The 20,672-nt window shown below is 55.3% G+C and overlaps 3 protein-coding genes across 7 annotated transcripts in view; 1 reads left to right on the plus strand and 2 right to left on the minus strand.

Annotated features, from left to right (window-relative positions):
• The window catches only part of CSTPP1 (centriolar satellite-associated tubulin polyglutamylase complex regulator 1), a 198,673-nt gene extending 198,166 nt beyond the window's left edge, over positions 1-507 (plus strand). Inside the window, exon 9 of the mRNA XM_058688847.1 lies at positions 214-507. Within this exon, the coding sequence (XP_058544830.1) occupies positions 214-373 (160 nt within the window). The 3' untranslated portion in view covers positions 374-507. The remainder of the gene's footprint in view (positions 1-213) is intronic.
• ARFGAP2 (ADP ribosylation factor GTPase activating protein 2) lies at positions 430-11,079 on the minus strand. Of its 4 annotated transcripts, XR_009249971.1 has the most exons (18): positions 10,928-11,079; positions 10,638-10,756; positions 10,000-10,072; positions 9,343-9,474; positions 9,174-9,254; positions 8,254-8,335; positions 7,904-7,960; positions 7,200-7,241; positions 6,769-6,821; positions 6,199-6,335; positions 5,966-6,097; positions 3,914-4,042; positions 3,700-3,834; positions 2,587-2,713; positions 2,333-2,426; positions 2,094-2,212; positions 1,504-1,643; positions 430-968 (listed from the first exon to the last, which is right to left on the minus strand). XR_009249971.1 is itself a non-coding variant. In XM_058688841.1 (17 exons), the coding sequence occupies exons 1-17, from the start codon at positions 10,997-10,999 to the stop codon at positions 1,623-1,625; spliced, it is 1,605 nt and encodes a 534-aa protein (XP_058544824.1). In that variant the 5' UTR covers positions 11,000-11,079; the 3' UTR covers positions 430-1,622. The 4 variants fall into 4 exon arrangements, 3 of the variants coding, with proteins under 3 accessions (XP_058544824.1, XP_058544825.1, XP_058544826.1); XM_058688841.1 differs by having other exon boundaries at positions 430-1,643; XM_058688842.1 differs by lacking the exon at positions 7,200-7,241 and having other exon boundaries at positions 430-1,643.
• A 656-nt stretch (positions 11,080-11,735) lies between these two features.
• Positions 11,736-20,180, minus strand: PACSIN3 (protein kinase C and casein kinase substrate in neurons 3). 2 transcript variants are annotated; one of them, XM_058688844.1, is made up of 11 exons: positions 20,067-20,180; positions 16,561-16,633; positions 16,218-16,307; positions 15,921-16,077; positions 14,943-15,178; positions 14,689-14,844; positions 13,964-14,139; positions 13,699-13,819; positions 13,425-13,561; positions 12,885-13,006; positions 11,736-12,255 (listed from the first exon to the last, which is right to left on the minus strand). In XM_058688844.1, exons 3-11 carry the CDS (start codon positions 16,269-16,271, stop codon positions 12,140-12,142), a joined length of 1,275 nt encoding a protein of 424 aa, XP_058544827.1. In that variant the 5' UTR covers positions 16,272-16,307; positions 16,561-16,633; positions 20,067-20,180; the 3' UTR covers positions 11,736-12,139. The 2 variants fall into 2 exon arrangements, with proteins under 2 accessions (XP_058544827.1, XP_058544828.1); XM_058688845.1 differs by lacking the exon at positions 16,561-16,633 and having other exon boundaries at positions 20,067-20,165.
• Between the last annotated feature and the right edge of the window lie 492 nt (positions 20,181-20,672).

The raw sequence follows: 20,672 nt of genomic DNA on the forward strand, positions 1-20,672 counted from the left end.
ACATACACACCCTTTCTTCCTGGATTTAAAATGGTTCCATTAAGGCTGTACATTTCATTTGTCTTTAAACTCCACTGAGAAACACACCCCAGTCAAGCCGACTGCTGGGATGAGGTCCAGAGCTGCTAGGCTGCTCACCTGCCCACAGCAGTATGGCTCAGTAGATGAGTTAAAGGGCCAACTAACACCAGCTCTTTCCTCCGCGTGCAACAGGGTGGTGAGGTCGAGGCTGCACCGGACCTCGCGGCAGCACAGGGCCAAGGAGCCAGGGGCCTTTGGCTTTCAGAGAAGAGACAAGCTGGAGGCCCTGGAGAGAGTGCCCTCAGCTTCAGCACCGACGCCCTACCCATATCGGTGGGAGCCCAGAGAGTGAGGCCAGGGGCCTGCGCTGGGCAGGGAGGCAAGGATCCAGAGAGGACACTACTTGACTCAGATCAACAGTGGCCCTGGGCCCTGTCAAGGCTTTATTTGACACCACTCTGTTTCAATACAAACAGTCCAGAAAGAGAGTCAAGTCCCTTTGGGGGGGGGGGGGGGGTAGGGAAGAATGGTCTGTGTTGCTTGGGAGCCCAACCCCAAACCCACAGGGGGCAGGGTGGGCCCAGACTGTCAGCACAGCAGGGGAAGATGGCACCAAGGATGACACAGTACATGGCCTAGTGGCCAGGGGGCAAGGCGTGCAGCTCTGTAGGTGCCTCAAGCTCTCAGTGGTGGGGTGCTGTCCAGGCCCCCCTAAGACCAGGATGACACAGAAGAAAGTTGAGCCCCAAGAGCCTGTTTCTGTCCCTCATGTCCTCTGCTTCCTTGGCCAGCATTACGCTCACAGCATCCAGAGCAGGGCACAGGGCAGATGAGACCCACCATGGCCACACCAAGCAGGGGAAGAAGGGACAGAGGGTCCTGTGCTCCACAATAGATGGTATGGAAGGACTCCGAGACACCCAGGAGAAGTATCCCTCAAGTGATCACTGTAAAAAGGGGTGGTGAGACAGGAGAAGATCACTCGGGCCTCAAGTCTGATCCCAAATGAAACCTTTCAGTAGCGGATAAAGTTTTAGCCCTTAAGAAGGCCCAGACGAAGGTCCTTCCCCTCCCCTGCCCTCTCCTGGCACCCAGAAGAGGCCACTGAAGCAGCCTCCCTACCCTGGGGCTGGTCTATAGCAGAACTCTTTCTAGACCTGCCCACTGGTTCCAGAGGATGGGGACCAAACCCCAGACAACCTGGAAGGATCCTAGAGCTGGCCGAAAAGCCTTACACTTCTCACTTTCCCTACTTGGGGAAGGGCTGGGCCCAGAATAAACCCTCCTGAGGAAACTCCTCCCCTCGCTCCCAGTGTGGCAGGACGAGCAGCAGCTTGGGGGCAGGACCAGAGGACAGTAATCTAGCACACAAGGGAGGGGGTGTGAGGGGAGGAGAATAAAAGGGCTCAGTCTACAGGCTGAGGTCAAGGCTGGAACCACCCATCCCCCTCACCCGAGATCCTCAAAGGCCACCCCACTCACACACAACACATATAAAGTAACAATTCCTCCCCAGCTTCCACAAAGCAAGCGCCCCTGGCCTTGGAATCATGGGGGTTTTGCTGTTGTCGCCACCATATGCCTGAGCCGTGGCACCTGGATCAGTAGGAACCATAGCGATCCTGGGGATGGGGAAAGAAAAAACAAAGTCAGTCTCTCACCTGCAGCTTTCCTGCAACACGCCCCTGCAAGACTAGGGTACTCCGGGGAAATGGGCGCCAATCTCACATGGCAGAGACTGTTTTGTATTTTATTGTGACTCAGGAAAGGGGTTGTGACCAGATCCCAAGGGGGAAGCCCTGCCTAATCTCGAAGCTGGGGAGGGAGGAGAGAGAGAAGTAAGGTGACAAGGCTGTGGAAATCCGTGCAGACATGGCAGCATCTTAGGGAGGCCGAGCCCTGGTACCAAGCTCAAAGGAAGGAAGCTGCCTCTCCAGGAAAAGAAAAGGCTCTCTTTCAGGCTCAGGAGCTACCCAGCAGCAGTGTCTGGATGTGGTGGAGGCGGCCAACCCCCAAGCACTACTCTATAGCGCTTTACCCTCCCACCCCAGGTCAAGCAGCCCCAGCCTCACCTGCAAAGAATTCATCACGCCATTGGCCAGCACAGCCATCTTCCCGGCCACAGACTTGACACCCTGCTTAAACTGGGCAATGTCAGCTGTGGGGAGCACGTTGCCCAGAGATACGCTACCTGTAAAAGCAAGGGAAAGGGTGGTCTGGAAGCCCTGCAGGAAGCCCTTCCCAGCCCACAGGGCCCTCCAGCTCTGCCCACGGGCCTTGCCTGGCATGCACCTTACCGCCAGGGCCCTACCTGCTCCATGAGCTCCATCCATGTCCCCGAAGAGGTCAGAAGAGCTGATGGCACTACTACCCGAGAGCTGCTGGAGACGAGACCTGGCTTCATGCTGTGGTGAAGAAAGGGAAAGACCTGGAGATCTTTTGGCCGATGAGTCAAGAACTCCTTATCGGCCAAGACACCCTGGTGCTAAAGCCCAAAGCAGTGGCAAGGAGGAAGCTCTTACTCCACCTGCTGCCTCCAGGCTCAGGGTGGACAACCCTACTTACCTCGGCATCCACCTCCCGCCCAAAGAACATGTCCGATGAGATGGCTTTGGCTCCTGCAAATTTCTGACGTGCTTCACTGGACTCGAGGCCTGAGCTCCGGCTTTCCACTTCCCTTCTGTTTGTGACTCTGAGGGGTGGATGTGGGATAGCTCTGATCCTTCCCATTACTGTCAGAGCCTAGTATTACTAATCCCATTACTAACAGAGGCCAAAAAAAGCACCAGTGGCCTTCTGGGGATGCTTACAATGGCCCATCTGGCTATGGCTCTGGGCCCTCTCCCCTGGACAAGGCCCTTCTCTTCTCCACACCGAAGCCAAGGCACAGACAGCTTACGTTCACTCTACTAGGCGGCATGGAAATACAGTTTAGAGAGCACTAGGCTTCTGCCCCAAACCACTAGAGCTTCGTCAAAGTCTCGGATGTCCTAGGACCACTACTGCCAGTCTACTCCTAGTTACAAGTGGCCTAACACTACAGTGACCGTATGTCTCAGCTGGCCTGAGTTTATACCTACTCTTCTGGCATTTCCACTCTCAAAAGCATCCCAGTGTGGACCTAAAAGTGTATGGTCACTCCTATCTACCACTGACGAGCAGAGACACTGGCCTAGGTGCTTTGTAAGTTTCATTACTTTTAATCCTTCCAACGGCCCTGTGAAGTCATCACTTATGTCCCCCATTTTACAAATGTTGTGCGGGTAATTTGTTAAACATTGCCCAGACTGACATAAAATAGGCTTTTAAAAAAACAAGGAACATGGTGGCCAGAGACACATACCCCTGAGTGTTCAGGACTGAAGCACAAAATCAGGCCCCTCTTGCCAGAGAAACAGATCTTGAACAAAAGAAGCTGCTAGGCTTTCTGTGATGATAAAGCAAAATTCAAACCAAAGCCTAATTCCTGTACTACCTAATCTGGTAGCCACTAGCCACATGTGGCTACTTAAATTTATTAAAATTAAATTACAAATTTCAGTTCTTCAGTTACAATGGCCATATCTGAAGAGCTCAGTAGGCACACAGTCAGTGGTCATCACACTGGACAGTGCAGGTACAGAATTTCCATCACCACAGAAAAATCCTACTGGACAGTGTTGCCCCTGCCCACTCCACCTTTCTGAAATAGGCCGGATGCTTGAGACGGTCACTTCTGGCTCCTTCTCCTCCATCCTGTCCATACCCCAGGCGGTATCTGTATCCCAGCGGGAACTGAAACTTTCCCCCAAGGAAAAGGGGTTGTCCTTGTACCTAGTGAGACAGTAGAGTAGCTCAGAGAAGCCTGATGAGGAACATGGTGGCCAAGTCTGCACCCCAACAACAGCCTTACTTTGGGGGTCCAGAGGCGAAAGTACCGACATCATCAAACAAGTCCAGCTGCGAGCGGGAGGATTTTGCACTCACTGGGGTTTCCTGCTCAATCACCTGCATCTCAGACAGCACCGAGTGGGAGACAGAGCTGTGGAGACAAGCAGAGCCAGGCCCAAGGGCAGGTGTGAGCAGCAGTGTCACTACACAAGAGAAGATGCCCAGCTGCTGGCAGAAACCTGGGTTCTCTTTCACTGGGCATCACCCAGAGCCGTCTCCCCCTGCCTGTGCACAGGCACAGGGCCAGACCCAGCAGGGAGTGCTAGGAACCCCGCTGAGCTGGAGCACACCTTCAATGGTGCACACATCAGCTTTGTTTTCTCAAAGCAGGGCTTCCCTCACAAAGCACCGTTTGCCTGTTATAATTTTAATGAGGATGTGCACCAAATGATAGCGCTCTTTTGCCCTTAGAAACAACTCAGCAGACTTGCTGTATCATGAGCCGCATCCTTCACCCAGATGAACACATACACATGGAAAAGATGAAAAATGCCCCAGAACCAGGGAAAGGAGTCCGATGGCCTCAAAGAATGAGTCCTTAATTGTCCTAACCCCTACACCACCCCGTCTTTTTTTTGAAAGATGAAAGTATTTCAAAGTACACAGCCTGGCTATATGCACGAAGCCCTGGGGCTGCTGTATGGTATCCCAGTGAGAAGAGGCAGTGAGTTGGGCAAGAGGTACTAACTCTTCATGCCTCACTTTCGTCCTGTGTCATGCTCCACAGAGACATTTTAAGGATTAATTTCACTTAAGTAAACTCATTAAAAAATATCTCAAAAAACAAACAAACAAAAAAACACTATAGCTTTTAGCTGACAGAACCCCAAACAGTGAATATTTTACAACAGGGCATTAAACAAAGTTGGCAGAGTTTAAATAAAGATTCTATTGCACTGCAAAAAAAGAAAAAAGAAAACAACAGCTGAAAAAATTGTTCATACCCTTTAACCCAGTAATTCCTGTGACCAAAACAGGGAAGGGGAGGAGATCTAAAGTCCTCCCTGGGAGTAAAATTTTATGTTTCCCTGATTAGCTGTGGGTTACACAAGCAGCACACAGACTGAAATGGAATAATTTAAATCTAACTAGTACATGTTCTGAAAGATTAAGCAGAAATAGCCAGCCTTATCTTCTTTCAGAGAAGTGGAGTATAAAGGCCCTGAATACTGAATTTGCCATCAGTAGTTCTATGTTCAAAATCTAGTGGTGCCAATTACTAGATTCATGGGCTTCGGGCAAGTTGCTTACTTGCTATAAATCAATTCTCTCACCTGTAAAAAGACATAGTAATACCTCCTGCACAGGACTGTTGTATTTAAGTAAATAAAGCCAATGGCAGAGCTCACACCCCCTCGAAAGAAAGAGCCAGCACTTAGCACAAGCCTGCTGTAGCCAGGATTGCTGGCCCCAGTGCTGTCCGATGTTCCGATTTTTAAGCGAGATCAAAAGTCTAGTGTTACCGAAATCTCTAAACGTGAGCTCTTAGTGTAAAACAAACAAAATGCATAATAGAACTGGTTTGCAGTCTTTTTGTTTTTAAGAAACCACAGCAACACAAACCCAGTGGTCCTGAAATAGGAAGGATATTGTCAATGCCAAAGGGCATTGTCTGGGGGTATTTCCAGGCGTTAGCGTGTCTGGCAGCAATGGCCTTCAGTGGACAGGGATTAAGAATGCTAAAAGCCTTGTAATTCTTAGGGAGGTCTTGAAAAATAAAGAAATGTCCCACCAAAAGTGCCATTAGCACCCCCATTACACAACACACCCTACCCTCTTGTGTATATCAAACAAGCATCTGATCCTGTGTTTCCTTCATTTAACAAACACTAAGCATATACCTACTCTGTGACAAACACTGTACTAGGCCACTTTAAGACAATAAGCAAAACCATCTATCTGTTCAGCCTCGGAGGAAGACTGAGCCTAAAAACCCAAACTGCTGGGAAGAATTTGCAGCGGCTCTGGGGAGAACAGCGGCACTTCCCTGCCACACCCCAGAGCTGAGCCTCACCTGCGGGACACCAAGCCCATGCCCAACCTCTCTGCCTGTTCTCGCTTCTTCCCTTCCAGATTCTGTAGCTTCTTCTCCTCCTTCTTACGGTCAATCTGGAGTTCCTGGTAGGCCAGGCGCATAGAGGCAACCCTTGGAGGGAACAAACATGTCAGGGGCAGACACCCATCCTGACCTGTCCTACCTGCCCACCCAACCCCACGGGAGCTGAGGCCCCTCTGGCAAACACTCACATGGACTCCTCAGCCTGCTTCTTGGCATCAGCTGCCTGCTGCTCACGGAGCTTCTCTGCCACCTGGGCCTGCCGCTCGATCTCACTGAAGCTCTGGCTGCTCACCTTCTGGGCCCCTAGGCCTTTCTTGGCACCCAGCTGGGAGGAGAATCATGGGATGGGGGTCTCGCCGACCAAAATGTCTTTGGTTTCCTCCCAAGCATGGGTCCTCTAGCCACACCCACAAAGAAAGCATTCCTTCCTAAGTTCAGGTAAAAACTAGGAGCCCAGCCAGCATGGTCAAGAGGGACAACAGTGGTTCTGCTGGAGCTGGGCATGAGGTGGCTCACACAACAGCAGAAGCTTCAGGGCTGACCAGGCCCAGTATGTGCCAGGCACTCAATGTGCACAGTCTCACAGACTCTTCCCAGGAGCCCCTTGAAGACAGGCATCTTGACAGCCCTTTCATAGATAAAGTTCAGAAAAGTACCTTTGCTAAAGTCATACAGCCAGTAAGCGGCAGGGTCAAGGGGTGAATCCAGCTATTTGATGCCAGCTCCTAACCACCACCATACTGCCTCTCTCCACCTACCCCTTTCTTAACGGCTGCTGGCTTCTTCTTGCCAATGAGGGAGGTTCTCGGTTCTGTGTGAGAAAGAAGACGGGGCACGAGTGAACACAAAGGGAGGTCAGAGGCAGCAGCTCAACCCATACCATGCAGCTTCTTGGCAAGAGCTTCTACAGAGAACAGCTTCAGGCAGAGGAAGGCAAAGCTGCCACCCACCGGTTCCAACCAACGGCATTAGGATAGTCCAAGCCAAAGACAGACAAAGTTAGGGGAGGTTACGGACTCCCAGCAGACTGACACAAGAACCTAGACCCAAAGCACCAGAGATAGTCACAGTCCCTAAACCAACACAAAGACTACGAGGCAGGGAGGCAGATGTTAAATGCCAGCCTTAGCTCCTACGGCAGGGAGCTGACATGCAAGGGGCTGAGATCCCCAAAACAGCTGTTGGTTACCTCTGGCAGGAAGGGCCCCTTTAGGTGACAGACACATGGACTCTAGAGAAAAAGACTTGCAGCTAACAAGGGGCCCACCCCAGAGCCTCCATACAGCTCCCAAGCCCAGAGGCCAAAGTTCTTCCCAGAGGGCTCTAGAGTCTCACTTTAGACCAAGCCACGCCAGCCTTCTCATGGGGTTTCACAGTCATTCCATTAGCTTCCCGCCCCAACCCCCAAGGGTCAACAGAACAACAGAGATCAGCAAATACTGTCCAAACCTGAACCAAGACTAAAGAACACTAAGGAAAGTAAAAAAGAGCTGAAAGGCCAAGGACAAGCTGAGAAAGGAGCGTTGCCTCCAGCTGTGAGAGCTACACCCCTATCCCATGAAATGGACCAGACAGGCCAATCCTGCCTCAGACCCCAGGGTTAGGTGTCCAGCCTGGCTCCCCACACTTTGGCCAGACCCAGCTCCACATCCAGAGGCAGACCCCAGGCCTTGTACACCAGCTTCCAGGTTCATCAATTCAAAGGCCCTGGTGCTAAAGTCCTTGCAGTTGAGGCCACAGCCACCAATCCAATCCCAGTCCCCACTCCAGAGAGGTCAAATGCTCAGTTTCCTGGGGCCTCAGTCCACGTGACCAGGCAGCACCAGATCCAAAAAGAGCCCTAGAGGCTCACCCTCTCTCAGTCACCCCACACCTGCCAGGTGGCATACTGACCTAGAGAGGCTTTGGGTGAGGTGCCAAGCAGGTCCATGTTGGGGCCGTGCTCCGGCTCTGTGGATGCAATGGTGGGAATTAGGTCTAAGGCACAAGCTTGCTTCCCTAAACGGGAAGTGATGGGACAAAAATAGGGAAGACTGGCTTTCCTCAGCTTGCTGAGGCCACCAAAAGATGAAAGGAATGCCTACCACTTCCTCCAAGGGATTGAAATGAATCCTAGCCCACTCAGAAATATAGGAACCCCCACACATACACATACTTTTATCCCCTTGGCCAGGTGTCCCATTCTTAGCTCCAAGTCCTTTGCCAAGACTAGGGCACTTGGTTGAAATCCAGACTGAACTCACGTGCCAGGCTACTGATCTCTGTAGAAGGGGCTAGCTCCTGGGTCTCTGCTAGGTCAGGGGCTGGTTCTTTCCAGGCAGGGGGCTGAAAAAGAGGCCAGATCACAGAAGCTTTGATGAGCTATTCCTACTGGCAAGGTGTATGAAGAATCTAAAGGTACCTTGTGGGTATAAGGCTCTCCTCCAAGCCCATGAGAAAAGGAGACTAGGATTTAATGACTACTGCTGTTGACTATGGAAGAAAGAAACAGGAAATTAACAGTCACCTCCATCCTTCCACTATTTACTTACAGCCAGAGCCTGTTCCCCTAATTTCACAACTAACAACTATTAGGCACTTACCACATGCCAAGCACAAGTCTAACGGCTTTTCACATATAAATACATTCAATGATCACAACAAACCCTCTGAGGTAGATACATCTCTTTTAGAGACTCAGGTTTTGACAGGTAAAGTGACTTAGCCACCATCCTAGAAATGCTAAAGACAGGAGGAGCAGGAATTCAAACTAAGAGAGTCTGACTTCAGCACCCAGTGCCAGTAGATGGGAAACCTCCTCCCAGGGGTGGGTTGCTGATGAGAGAATCCTTTCCTTGTCCCCAGCTGCAGTGGCTTTCTTATGGGGAAAGAATCCAGGAAAAGTTGTCTGGAACTCCTGACATCTTTTGAGCCCTCAAGAAGCTGGTCCTCCTCCCTACTATCCCAGTTTACAGGGGTCCATTCCTTAGGAGGGCCATACTGTATGCCTACTCATGAGAGAAAGAAACATCTGGACCTACCAAGCAGTGGGCCCCAGATACTCTCTGTCTGAAGTATTACACCAAGGTGAATGGACTCCATGCCCATGATCACAGAAGGCCTTGGCCTTGGTTAAGTAAACCACCTGCCAACATCATGAGAAACATTCCTTGTGGGCACTCACTTGAGTGTGTTCCGTGAAGAAATCAGAGTCCTTCTTCTCTGGGGAGTAACTGGGAGCACTACTCATATTGTCTATCCAAAGCTAGAGGGAAGAAGACACCCTTGAAACACAGGGCTCTGAATATTCCCACTCACCCCACGACCCTAGCCCCCAGGGAACAGGCACTTACATCAGTGCCATGCCTAGCCAGGGCTGCACTCCCCAGCTGCCGGATCTTTTCCCGATACATCTGGGCAGCTCGGCTATTATATTTGGTGTTGGCATCACTGGCTGTACATCCATGTTGGCGGAAGAAAGCTGTCTGGGGAGCAAAGAAGAGAGGAGAGTATGCTAGAGGTGATTCCCCCAAAGCAAAAGAGGCACCTCCTTGTAACAGTCCAATTATTATTTACACATGATAATACACCCTACTGACACAGGCAGTTTTTCACAGAGGTAAAGTTCCTCAGAAATTCCTGCAGAAAAACAACCTCCCATCCTCAGAGATGACTGACTGAACCTCAGCCCTCACTCAACCCTGCCTGAGGATAGCATGCCATACCCACTGTGCCCGTCCTTCATCTAGGCTCACAAGATCTGGATGACTGTGGAGGCCCCAACTCCCTTAGCCTTTCCCCCAAGAACATCTGTCCAGTTTTGTTGAATCCAAAGCCTATTTGAGAAGAACTATAACCAATTTCCAAGTTTAGAGAATAGTGTGCAGTGTTGGTACAGACCAGAAAATCCTCTGAAAAGAAATAGTGACAGGGCCTCCTAGGAAGACACTGTAAAGTTAGTACCCAAGCAGAAGAATGGGAGCGGGGAAGATGGTAAGAAGGAGCTTTACCGCGTTGGCATTGCCGCCGACCTGCATACACCTCAGCTGGAACCAGTTCCAGTTGGAATCCAACTCTGTGGACCTGTGTGCAAGGGCTGCGTGTCACCCACCAGCAGGTATCAGGAGACGCTTCCCTGGCAGACCCATACCTGTCATTTGGCCTGGAGCTTCAGTAGGCGCCCAGGAAACATTAATCAGCCACCACCCTACTTCCTCCACTCTAACTTGTCTATGAAAAAGTTTGCTCTTCAATTGTCTAGTCAAAAAGGTGCTAATTATTTTCCAGATCCAAAACGGGGTCGAATTCTCAGGCACTCAAGCTTGGATTTGGCTTTCACCTTAAGGACAGTCATAGTCTCACTTCAGACATACTCGACCAACATTCAGCAACAAGGTCAGTGCAGCTAACTTTTCCCCCCGAAATGAATACTCTGAGTGTCAAATTTAACCAACATAAAAGAAGGATATTTTAACCCAGACACGGAGACAAACTGCCTATGTGACAAGGGGCCCACACAGGCGGCTCCCTCCAGTGCTGGTCCACCGGACCCCTCCCTGGCCGGGCAGTCGAGGCAGCTACTCTCCCTTACTGAGCACACAGCCCCGGCCCGCCGAGTAGAAGCACAGCAGCCGCAAGATGACCCCACCTGATGAAGCTGAGATGAACGCCCAGGGAGCGGTGCACCCCGGAGCAGTCAATGCACAAGAAAACACCATATGTGATGCTGGCCCAACTCGGATTCTTGGCGCCACAGTCGAAGCAGGCCTGGGTGGAGGAGGCGATGAGCCAATGGTCAGGGGCCCCGAGTCGAGGCCGGGCGCTGACACGCCAGGGAAACAGCCCACGCCCGCCCCTCTCCCTCCCTCAGGCCCCAGGGGAGACGGGAGAGTCCCATCTCCGCCGGCGCCGGACCCCGCGCGCCTTCCGCTCGCGCACCTTGTTGGTCGGAATCCCGCGAAGCCGCTTAAAAAGAGTCTGGATTTCGGTCTTGCTCGGTTCCGCCGCCATTTTCTCTCCTTCCCAGACCCCAGCGCGACCGACGGGTCCTGTCGCGGGCCAATCCGCGGCCGGGAAGGCGGGGCACCGGGTCGGCTCCTGCAGTGCCCCCACCCGCCGGGGGCGGAGCGATTTGTCCCGCTCTGGACCAATGAGCGGCCGGCGGAACCGGAGCGGAGACCGCAGCAGCCCCGGGCTCTACAATGGTTGCCGGACCCACGCCGCGCCACGCCAGGGGCCAATCCGCAGCCGGGGCGGAGCGACGGCTCGCGGGCGGGCCCAAACCTTGCCGGAGCGCCACCGGGACGCCCCGCCAGCCCCGGAAGGTGGTGCGACCTTCCAGAAGGGGAGGGCTGCGAGGCTGGGGGCCGGTGGCCAGGGGTCTCAGATGGGGCCAGTTCCCGATGGATGAGTGATGATTAACAGCCCTACCAAGCACTTATGGTCCCACCGGCCTGAACGGGAAGACAAACTGGCTGGGCCCCCGTCCAGCCCCAGAACTCAGTAGTCAGCCTCCAGCCTTGGCGGGCTCACACCAAACCCAATCTCGAGTACCTCCCACCCCAGATTAGGGTCCCGAAGTTCCAGAGCAGATACCAAACTGGCAAACCTTTTTCCATGACATACTCTAGACCCACAGACCTCCCCACTCAGTGTCTCTCTCCAGATGGCCCTCTGCAGTCTGGCAAGGGTGGAGTATCAGAAAAGACGCACACACACCTGACAGTGCTTTTTTTTTTTCTCCAACTTTAATACACACTAAAACAAGTCACAGGAGAGTGCTCCTAGCCCAGAACTACACTCACCACCCTAAGACCACCCCAGGAATCCCAAAACACTGAGACCAGGAACTGGGTCCACGGCTCCTGGGGAGACCCATGCATTCCTGGAGAGGTCCAGGCACCCCTGAGCCCTTCTGTCACCTCCTGACCTCCCTATCTTCCCCTCAGGCTAGACTCAGTTGGCCCTTCCCTACCAGTCCCTTCCTAGATGCAGGCCGCCCCCCTCCCTGGGACCCAGGATTCCTTCCTCCTCAAGGGACAGAAGGGCAGCAGGGGGCACCATGGTCCAGGGTCCTCGGGTCGGCTGTCCAAGAGAAGCTGGGCTCTGACGCAGGGTGGAGAAACGCTGCAGAAGGTCTGTCAAGGCAGATCAGGCCCCCACACACTCCACATAATTGGCAGGGTACAGACCAATGCGGCCACTCTGCAACTGGCCCTGGCACCAGCCCTGCTCATCCTCCTCGCTCATCTTCAGCAGCTCCTCCCCTGGGGGAAGGGGGATTAGTCACGGCCAATTGCCCTGGCCCAGCTCGCTTCTGCAACTGGGTCAAGGACTGAGGGAGAGGGGACAGTAGGAGAACCCAGCTAGAAGAGGAGACCTGTCTCAGGCAAAGGGAGGTCAAAGTCAGCAAGCCACTCCACCTCAGACCCTGAATGCATCAAGCAGGCCCAAGCTGGTGACTTTGAGAGGCAGGTGAGGGCTCAGAGCAGACACTCTGACTCCTGGGGGCTGGACCCAGAGTAGCCTTAAGAATCAGAGAACTGGGGTGCCTCGGTGGCTCAGTTGGTTAACTGTCCAACTCTTGGTTTCAGCTCAGGTCATGATCTCATGGTTCGGGAGTTTGAGCTTCATGTCGGGCTCTGCACTAGCAGCGTGGAGCCTGCTTGGGATTCTCTCTCCCGCTCTCTCTCTCTCTCTCTCTCTCTCTCTCTCTCTGCCCCTCCCCTTCCCCCCAAAATTAATCAATAATAAACATTAAAAAAGAGAGAATCAGAGAACTGGTCCTTGGGAGGTAAACATTAGGCTTTCCTTTCCCACACCCCTGCTCAAGTTATAAAGGAAGGAAGGGGGAAGCTGAAGCCTGGAAAGAAACAGGAAAGGGGTCCCTGGGTACCTGCTCGGAAGCTCAGCTCATCAGCTTCCTGGCCAGCGTAGTCATAGAGCGCCCGCACCCGCACCCCTGTGGCAGCCTTCCGAGTGTTCTCCTCATCTGACCACTCCTCATCCTGCCCACCGCTAGAGACAGGAGACAGAAGTGGACAGGCTCAGGGCCCAAGGACCACCTTTCGCAAGAGAGCCTAGGACTCAGGGCCAAGGGCTCACCCTCTGGAAGAATCCTGGGAGAGGCAGGTGGGGAGAAACTGAAAAATCCCAGTCTGAGCTCTGCCACACATGCCTGTGAGCTTGGTGCATTTCCTGCCACACAGGGCTAATGTGAGCAGTAGACAAGAGGGACCATGGGAAACACCTGGCAAATCTAAACCACCATGAACACCGGCATCCTTGTAACTACTGAGTAGGTCCTGAGGTTCCTGGCACCAATTTTCAACCCCACTTTGGGTGTGAGAGGAATGAAGGGAAGGAGACAGACAGAAAGAAGGCAGGGCAGGGGGCAGAGATCCTTCCTTCCCACAGCCAGGTTTCTGGCTCTTACCCTGCGGACCCCAGGGACTGGGGTGGGGGTGCAGCGCCATCTCTCGTGGGCACGATGCTGGTCAGAGTAACCTCATCAGGGCTCCGGCCACCCTTCTCCTTCCTGCTAATCGTCCTCTGTGTATCCAAGGACCACTCCTATTGGGACAGTGCGTAGGCTCAGACTGGGCCGTGGGGCTGTGGAGGCAGCCGGAGCCATTCAGACCTTCACCTACTTCATCCCAAGCCCTAGCCTCCCTCCTCAGGTCCAGGCTGAGCCCCCACACCTCCCATACCTCAAACTGTGGCCAGTTCATGGCCATGCCCGGCCCGTGGGTACTGCGCCACCAGCGCAGATCCTCTTCGTCACTGGCTGCCTCGATGCCCTGATGCAGGTCTCGGTGGAGTTCCTGGAACCTGTGACCCGAAGCACAGCCTCACACCGGGGAGCCCCGAGCCCCAGCACCGCCCCCCCAAACTCATTGCACCTGGCCAGAGCCTGGGGGAGATGGAGGAGACCCAGCGTTGCCCAGACCTCCAGGCCCACCTCGCAGGCCATACCTCTCACTGCTGGAGAGGTCGAGGTGCTGGTGTAAGGTAAGCAGCATATCCTTGAAGAACAGAAGCCGCTGGCGCTCCGCGGCCTGGCAGGTCTCGAAGGCCTGCTCCATGTCTTCCATGTAGCGCGGGGTGTAGCGATGCAGCTCTGCCAGCGTCTGCTCATACTGGGTTTTCATCTGGGTGGGACAGGAGGGGCCCGGTGAGGACAAGACCTTCTTCCACTCAGGACTCCGCTCGTGTTTACTGAGCGCCGTCATGGGCGAGAGACCCCGGGCTAGGCACCGGCAGCAATCATTCTACAGACCCAGCTCCTGCCTTCCAAGACCCCGGCAGCCTAACAAGGGAGGTCACACTTGGGCAGAGCAGCTTTGAGAGTCTGGTGAGCGAGGATGGAGAGTGAGGTGAGGGTCGACCTACAGGGAGCGGTGGGCGCAACGGGGAAAGGCTTCATGGAGGAGGTAGAAACGGAGCAGCAGATACGCAGAGCTGGAGGAACGGGTGCTCTGGAAGAGCAGGCCACATGAAAGCCTGTCCCAGGCAGGATGCGGTGGAAGGAGCTGGAAGGTCTCCTCAACTGCTAAGCTCCTCCCAACACCCAAAACTGCACCGCTTCTTTCCCTGGGTAAAGCATCATCTTTTCTCTGGGTCCTCTTTTAAATGATGACCTGGAGAAGGGGTGGCAGGTGAGGAAGAGGGCTGGGAAAGGCATGTCGGCCGCCCGGTACCTTCTCAGCCTCCTTGGTGCAGCGTTCCACCCGCTCCTGCAGCTTGCGCAGCTGCTCCTGGGAGACGGCGCTGTCTGCCTTGGCGTGGCTCTCCCGAGTATGGGCTGTCTTCTCCTCCTTCCGGGCCGCGTGGTAGCTCTTCTTGGACGCCTCAACCTGGCACGCACGGGGACAAGTCTGGACCCTGCGCGCCAAGCCCCGGCCCCGGTGGCCCAGGGCGGATTCAGGAAGGGACCCACCCCTCCCAGGCTCACCTCCTTCAGCCTCTTTAGCCAGGGCTTCTGGGCCTTGCGGAAGCCATCCTCGGCGGCCCGGCTCTCGCGGAAGCCACCCAGCACTGGCCGGTGGAAGGCCCCCCGCTGCCAGGAGCGCACCCGCTCGCTGTCCTGCCCCTGAAGCTTCTCCCGCACCTCCAGGTGCAGCGCACTCAGCCTCTCAGCTGCCGTGAAGAAGGCGTGCCAGGCCTTCTCCAGCGTGCCGTACTGGGGGCCTGCAGGGAGCAAGGGGCTTGGGCCAGGCCAGGGACACCACCAGAAACCGGCCCACCCCCTCTCACTGGGTGCTGCGCCGGGCACCAGGCACAGAGGGAATGCAGAGATGAACAACAAAGATGTCAGCTGCTGCTTTATCGGTAGCTACTCTGTGCCTCGATATACGAGATCTCACTGAATCTTTATCCACCACCATGCAGAGAATGTCGTGATCAACATTTAACAGACAACAAACAGCAGCCCAGAAAAGTGAAGTTAACTGCCCAAAGCATTACAGCTACAAGTCGAACTGAGATTCAAACCCTATATGAACCACTATACTTTATTGTCCCAAAGGGAAGAACTAGCCTCCGCCCTCAAGGAATGCAGCTGGTTAGGATGGAAAGATCCAAGCTCTTGAGTCAGAAGGCCTAGGTTCAAGCTTTAGCTCTTCCTAGCTGTGTGACCTCAGGCAAGTCACTTAGCGTCTCTGAACTTCCGGATTCTCCTCTAGAAAATGGATAGAGCAGGACTGTCTCCATCACAGGGCTGTTACAAATATCAAAATAACTGATGACCATACTTTGCAAACTCTTAACAGCACAACTGTAAGAATAACCAGGAGGCTCTTCGCTCTTCAAAGGGAAGGCAGACATGAAAGCCTCAAGCTTTCCATAAGAGGTGCAAAAACGAATCTGCCTTGTCTGATCTCCCTACCCTCAGTGGCCCTCTGCTCCTGGCTAGGCCCAAGCGCGGCCTCACCCTTTTCCACGGTGCCCCTCCACTTGCGGGCCCAATCAGCCAGCTGCTGGGCATAGGCCTTCTCGATGCGGGCGCGCTCCTGGAAACAGCTGATCAGATCCCCACATAGCCGATGCCCGTCCTCCACCCGCTGCACGGTCCTCCTGTAGTTGCCAGCCTGGGGCAGACGGGAGAAAGGCAGTGTCGCCAGGGAGAAGCCCCCTCCAGGGCTGGGGCTGACAGCTAGCCTCCTCCCTGGATAGGTGGCTGGGCCCAGAGTGGAGTGGGTACCCCCAAACCTAGGACCCAGCTGCTCACCTCCCAGAAACTGCCCTCTAGGGCCTCCCCTCCAGCGTCTTCTTCTGGGGCCATGGTGTCCCTGCAGCACGGAATGGTGGCGGACTGGGGCTGTGGAGAGCAGAGGGGTAAGCAGGGAAGCCGGATATACACTTTTGGGGAGAGAAGATCCTCTCCTATCCCTGGGCTTTGTCCCCACTACTATCCCCACCATCTAAGGAACTGTCAGAGCTAGGACTTAGCAGGTAGACGTCTGGAAGGCCCCAGGAGGGGCTGGGATAGGAGAAAGGGTGGCCGCTTCAAATCTCTTCCTCATGCCATGAGTCTGCCCACCCCCTCCCCCACCCAGCCTCATTCCACCTACCGGGGGCCTAGAGATCTCTTCAGGGACCTGGGCGTCCAACTCTTAAAGCTTCAACCGTGATTCTGCCTTGAAGCTGACAAAAGCAAAAAAGCAAAGCAGGGGGTGAGGGCAGGGACTTAGAGAGTCCAGGGCGGTGCCCAGCTCCCCCGATATAGCAACTGCTGTCAGAAGCGCCAGATTCCAGCCAGGAGAATGCCAGGCAGGTCACACGATCCAGCAGGGGATTAGGCGGCAGGCGGGGTGGGTGGTGGGCAGAGGGCCCTGCTGCCCCCGCCCCCCACCCAACTACAGATGAGAAAAGAGGATACCTGCCCAAGCCAGGCGCCATCGCCTTTGCTTGAACAACAAGGCGACCCTTTACCAGACAAGGCCAAGTCAGAGGGTTCCCGGCCACACTCCAGTAGCTCCCTTTGCCAGCAAGAGCAGACTGGGGGCCAAGAGGCCCGAATCCTATCTTGGCCAAGAAGCTTGAACAAGTGCATTTTACTGTCCTCCTAAGGAAGCCTTGGCTCCCTCCTAAGATGGAAATTTTGCCTCCTGGTCTTCTGTGCCAGGGCTGGTTTAAGACTCAAACCAGGAAGGGGCACCTGGGTGGCTCAGTCGGTTGAGCATCCGACTTCAGGTCAGGTCATGATCTCTTGGTTCATGGGTTCGAGCCTTGCGTTGGGCTCTATGCTGACAGCTAAGAGCCTGGAGCCTGCTTTGGATTCTGTGTCTCCCTCTCTCTCTGTCCCTCCCCTGTTCGCTCTTTGTCTCTCTCTCAAAAATAAATAAACATTAAAATAAAATAAAATTTAAAAAAAGACTCAAACCAGGAGGGGCACCTGGGTGGCTCAATCCATTAAGCGTCCAACTCTTGATTTCTGTTCAGGTCACGATCTCAAGGTTTGAGCCCCACGTTGGGCTCTGTGCTGATGGTGCGGAACCTGCTTGGGATGCTATCTCTCTCCCTCTCTCTGCCCTTCCCACGAGCTCTCTAGCTCTCTCTCAAAATAAATAAATTAATTAATTAAAAAAAAAAAAAGACTCAAACCAGGCAATGAGCAAGAAATATGAGGGCCTGACAGTCACAAAGGACATTCATCCTGTTCCACAGCATCCACTGAGGTCCCACAAGCCTCCATGAGTAATGAGTAATTCAGCCCCACCCTCAAAAAGCCCAGAGTCTGGGGCAGAATGGGAGGAGTCAGACAGGTGACCAGGCACTTGTAAGAGTGTGCTCCAGAATTGTAGAGGAGGGCAAGGCGGATTCCAACCCCAAAGCCACCACCCCAGAGGTTAGAGGACACAATGGCACGCGGCCACTCCCCTCCTGACCCTTGGCAGGGTCTCAGCTGTCCCTAGCACTGACTCAAGCCCCTAGAAGGAAACTGCTTCCTCCTCCGAGCAGGCCCAAGGGACACCACGAGGCCCAGGACACAGTATGTGCCCTCTGCCCCCAAAGCAGGACTCTATCACACTGCTCCCCTCCAAACGGACAAACAACTATACATCCTTCAAAACTCAAATTGAGGCATCTTCACAGTCTCCCCCACCCCACTGCCCCATCCCCATTTACACAGCCCCTTGTGAGCCCTCAGTCCAGTTATATATGATATATTCCATTGGGTTGTGACTGACAGGGCAGAATCTGTCCCCAGTCGTTGACAGAGGTGGTCCAATTTGTGTTTGTTCAGGCATTGGAGTTAGCAGTTGAATGAAGAAACAAACGACATCTACCTAAAGACCAGGGAACCTGATGGCTAGAGCAGCTGTGAGAAAGCTTGCCTGAAGTGGGATCCAGCCCTAATAGCTCAGAGAGAGAGCTGAGGCCTGCAGTGGATGGAGGTGTCTGGGTACAGAGCAGGAGAGGGACGGAGCAGCTGGTCTGCAAGGGTCCTCAGCACTTCACCTTGCTTCCTCTTGAATCTGCCCCACTTACCCAGAAAGGACTTGCCAACCAGATGGAGAGAAACAGAGCCACAGCTGTAAATCACAGAGCCTTCGGAGCTGTCCCAGTGAGGTATCCAGGGGCCCAGGCCCCCTGCCTGCTCCAGCCTCCAGGCTTGGCTCCCAGGAGAGCTGCCCCCAACCCGTTCCCTCTCTCTAGCCCCAGAACAGAGCAAGCTGTGTGTGCTTGCTGGCACTGCTCCCTCCCGCCTCCCAGAGCAAACACAAGCCCAGAGTCCCAGGCACAGCCAGGCCCCGCAGCCCTGGCTAGATCCAGCCGTGGGGGTGGGCAGTGCAAACCATGGCCCCTGTTGAGGAGAGCCAGCACCTTGTGCCTCCTGACTTCAGCAGAGACCCAGATTGGTCCCCAGAACACACTCTGCCACCCGCAAGAGCTCAGAAAGCTAATAATGAATGCTTCCCAGCCGGGGTAGCCAGTACCTACTGGGCCTGCAGAAGTCTGCTGCGGCTTGGCAGGGCCTCCTCATAACTGCCTGGGCCAAGGTAAAGGAGTCCTGAGCCTCAGGGAAGAACCCACTCGCCCTACCTAAGGCAGGTAGGTACCCCCCACCTCTGCACAGACCAGCCCCTACCCTTCCCAGAAGCTGGGGGCATGCCACTGGGAGGGCACTGCCATCCTGCCCTGCCCATCCTCCTGAGTCACAGGCTGCGCCCAAGGGTTTCTTCTCCCAGCAGCCCCTCCCCGTCCTCCCTAAGCCCTAAGATGTGAAGGCTCAGGAGTGGGCGGCCCGTTGGTCCAGACAGTGGTGCCTAGGCTAGAGCGGCTGGGACCAGCAGCCAGAGCCGCCCCAGAGGGTGGGGGAAGGGGTGGCGCAGGGAGAGGGGAGGAGGCAGGGCCAGGGAGGGGCATAACAAAGGGGCACTTTTGGAAACCCGACCTGCAGCCCGAGGTGCCTGCTCCCTGATGACGCACTCCAAACCCGGAGCCTCCACACCAGACCTCGGAGCCCAGGGGCTGCCCGTCTCTGGCCTCAACCCTTATGGACGGCGCCCTTCGACCGGCCCTCTTGCCGGCCCGGAGCTACACAACTCGGAGCCGGTGGAGCCCACGCGGAGCGGCCGGGCCAAGGCCTAACCATGGAGGCTTTAGGATTTGTTGGCCAAACTTGTTGAACTTGGTCTCGCGGGGGTGGGGCCAGTCGATCACCGCTGAGGGGAGGGGGCGCACCCTGCCCGGCCAGCCCCGCCGTGGACTCCGGAAGGTGACCCGGGACAGCGGCCCAGGAATTAGGGCTCTTTGCAGAGAGCGAAGGGTCCCCGGGCAGCGGGGCCCCCAAAGGGCGTTTGGCGGCCTTTGAAAAGCCCCAGGAGATGGTGTGCCCCTCCACCCCCGACGTCCCCGTCTCCACTGCCAGCCTGGGAAATTGCGGGGTGCGCGGCGCAGCAGATGAGACGCCCGCTCCACTCGGCGGCACCTATTCCTGTCCCCGCACGGAGTTGGGTAGCCGCGGGTTCCCAGAGCGGGAGTCGGTCCCATTGCAAACTTTAGGAGCGGGAGGAGAGGGCGGGCTCTCCCGCCGCCGCCTCCCCGTGGTTCCCGCCGGGGCAGCACTCACCGCGTCCTCCCTGGGCGTCTCGGAGGGTGGGGGTCCGGCCACGCTCCGGCCAGAGTCCTGCCGCTCTCGGGCCGGGGCCGCCGCCTCCCGGAGCGCGCCCGGCCCTCCCCCGGGAAGCCCGGCCCCCGGCCCCGCCCTCTCCTCGCCGCCGCGGCCCCAACCCCACCCGCCAGAGGCTGGGGCGCAGGGGCTGCAGGCATCGCGGCGACCGGCTGCTCCTCGAGCGCGGGCCGTGGGTATCGACTCCAACAGGAGAAGCGCCAGGGCCCGCTCCCCAGGGTGGCGCCGCGTCGCTCTATAGGGAGTCAGATTTCGGCTTTGCCCTTACCGGCCTTTGCAGAGCCTGGGAGACTCGTGGAAGCGGGAAGGGATGGGGCCTGCCGTGGCACCCTTTGGAGGGAGGCCTCGGGTCTACACTGCCTTACATTTTATTTGCTGAGCATAGCTTTCTTAGAAGTTCGTTCCAGCGAGGCTCACAACCACCCTCTTTTAAGCATTAGGATTCCCATTGCACACATGCAGAAACTGAGGCTCAGAGACCTTCCTCAGCTTGTAAGAGATCTGTAGTCGGGCAAGACCCTGAACTCCAAACCCGTGCCCTTTCCA

The sequence above is a fragment of the Neofelis nebulosa genome, chromosome 10, assembly GCF_028018385.1.
Source record: "Neofelis nebulosa isolate mNeoNeb1 chromosome 10, mNeoNeb1.pri, whole genome shotgun sequence".
In the NCBI taxonomy this organism is placed as follows: domain Eukaryota; kingdom Metazoa; phylum Chordata; class Mammalia; order Carnivora; family Felidae; genus Neofelis; species Neofelis nebulosa.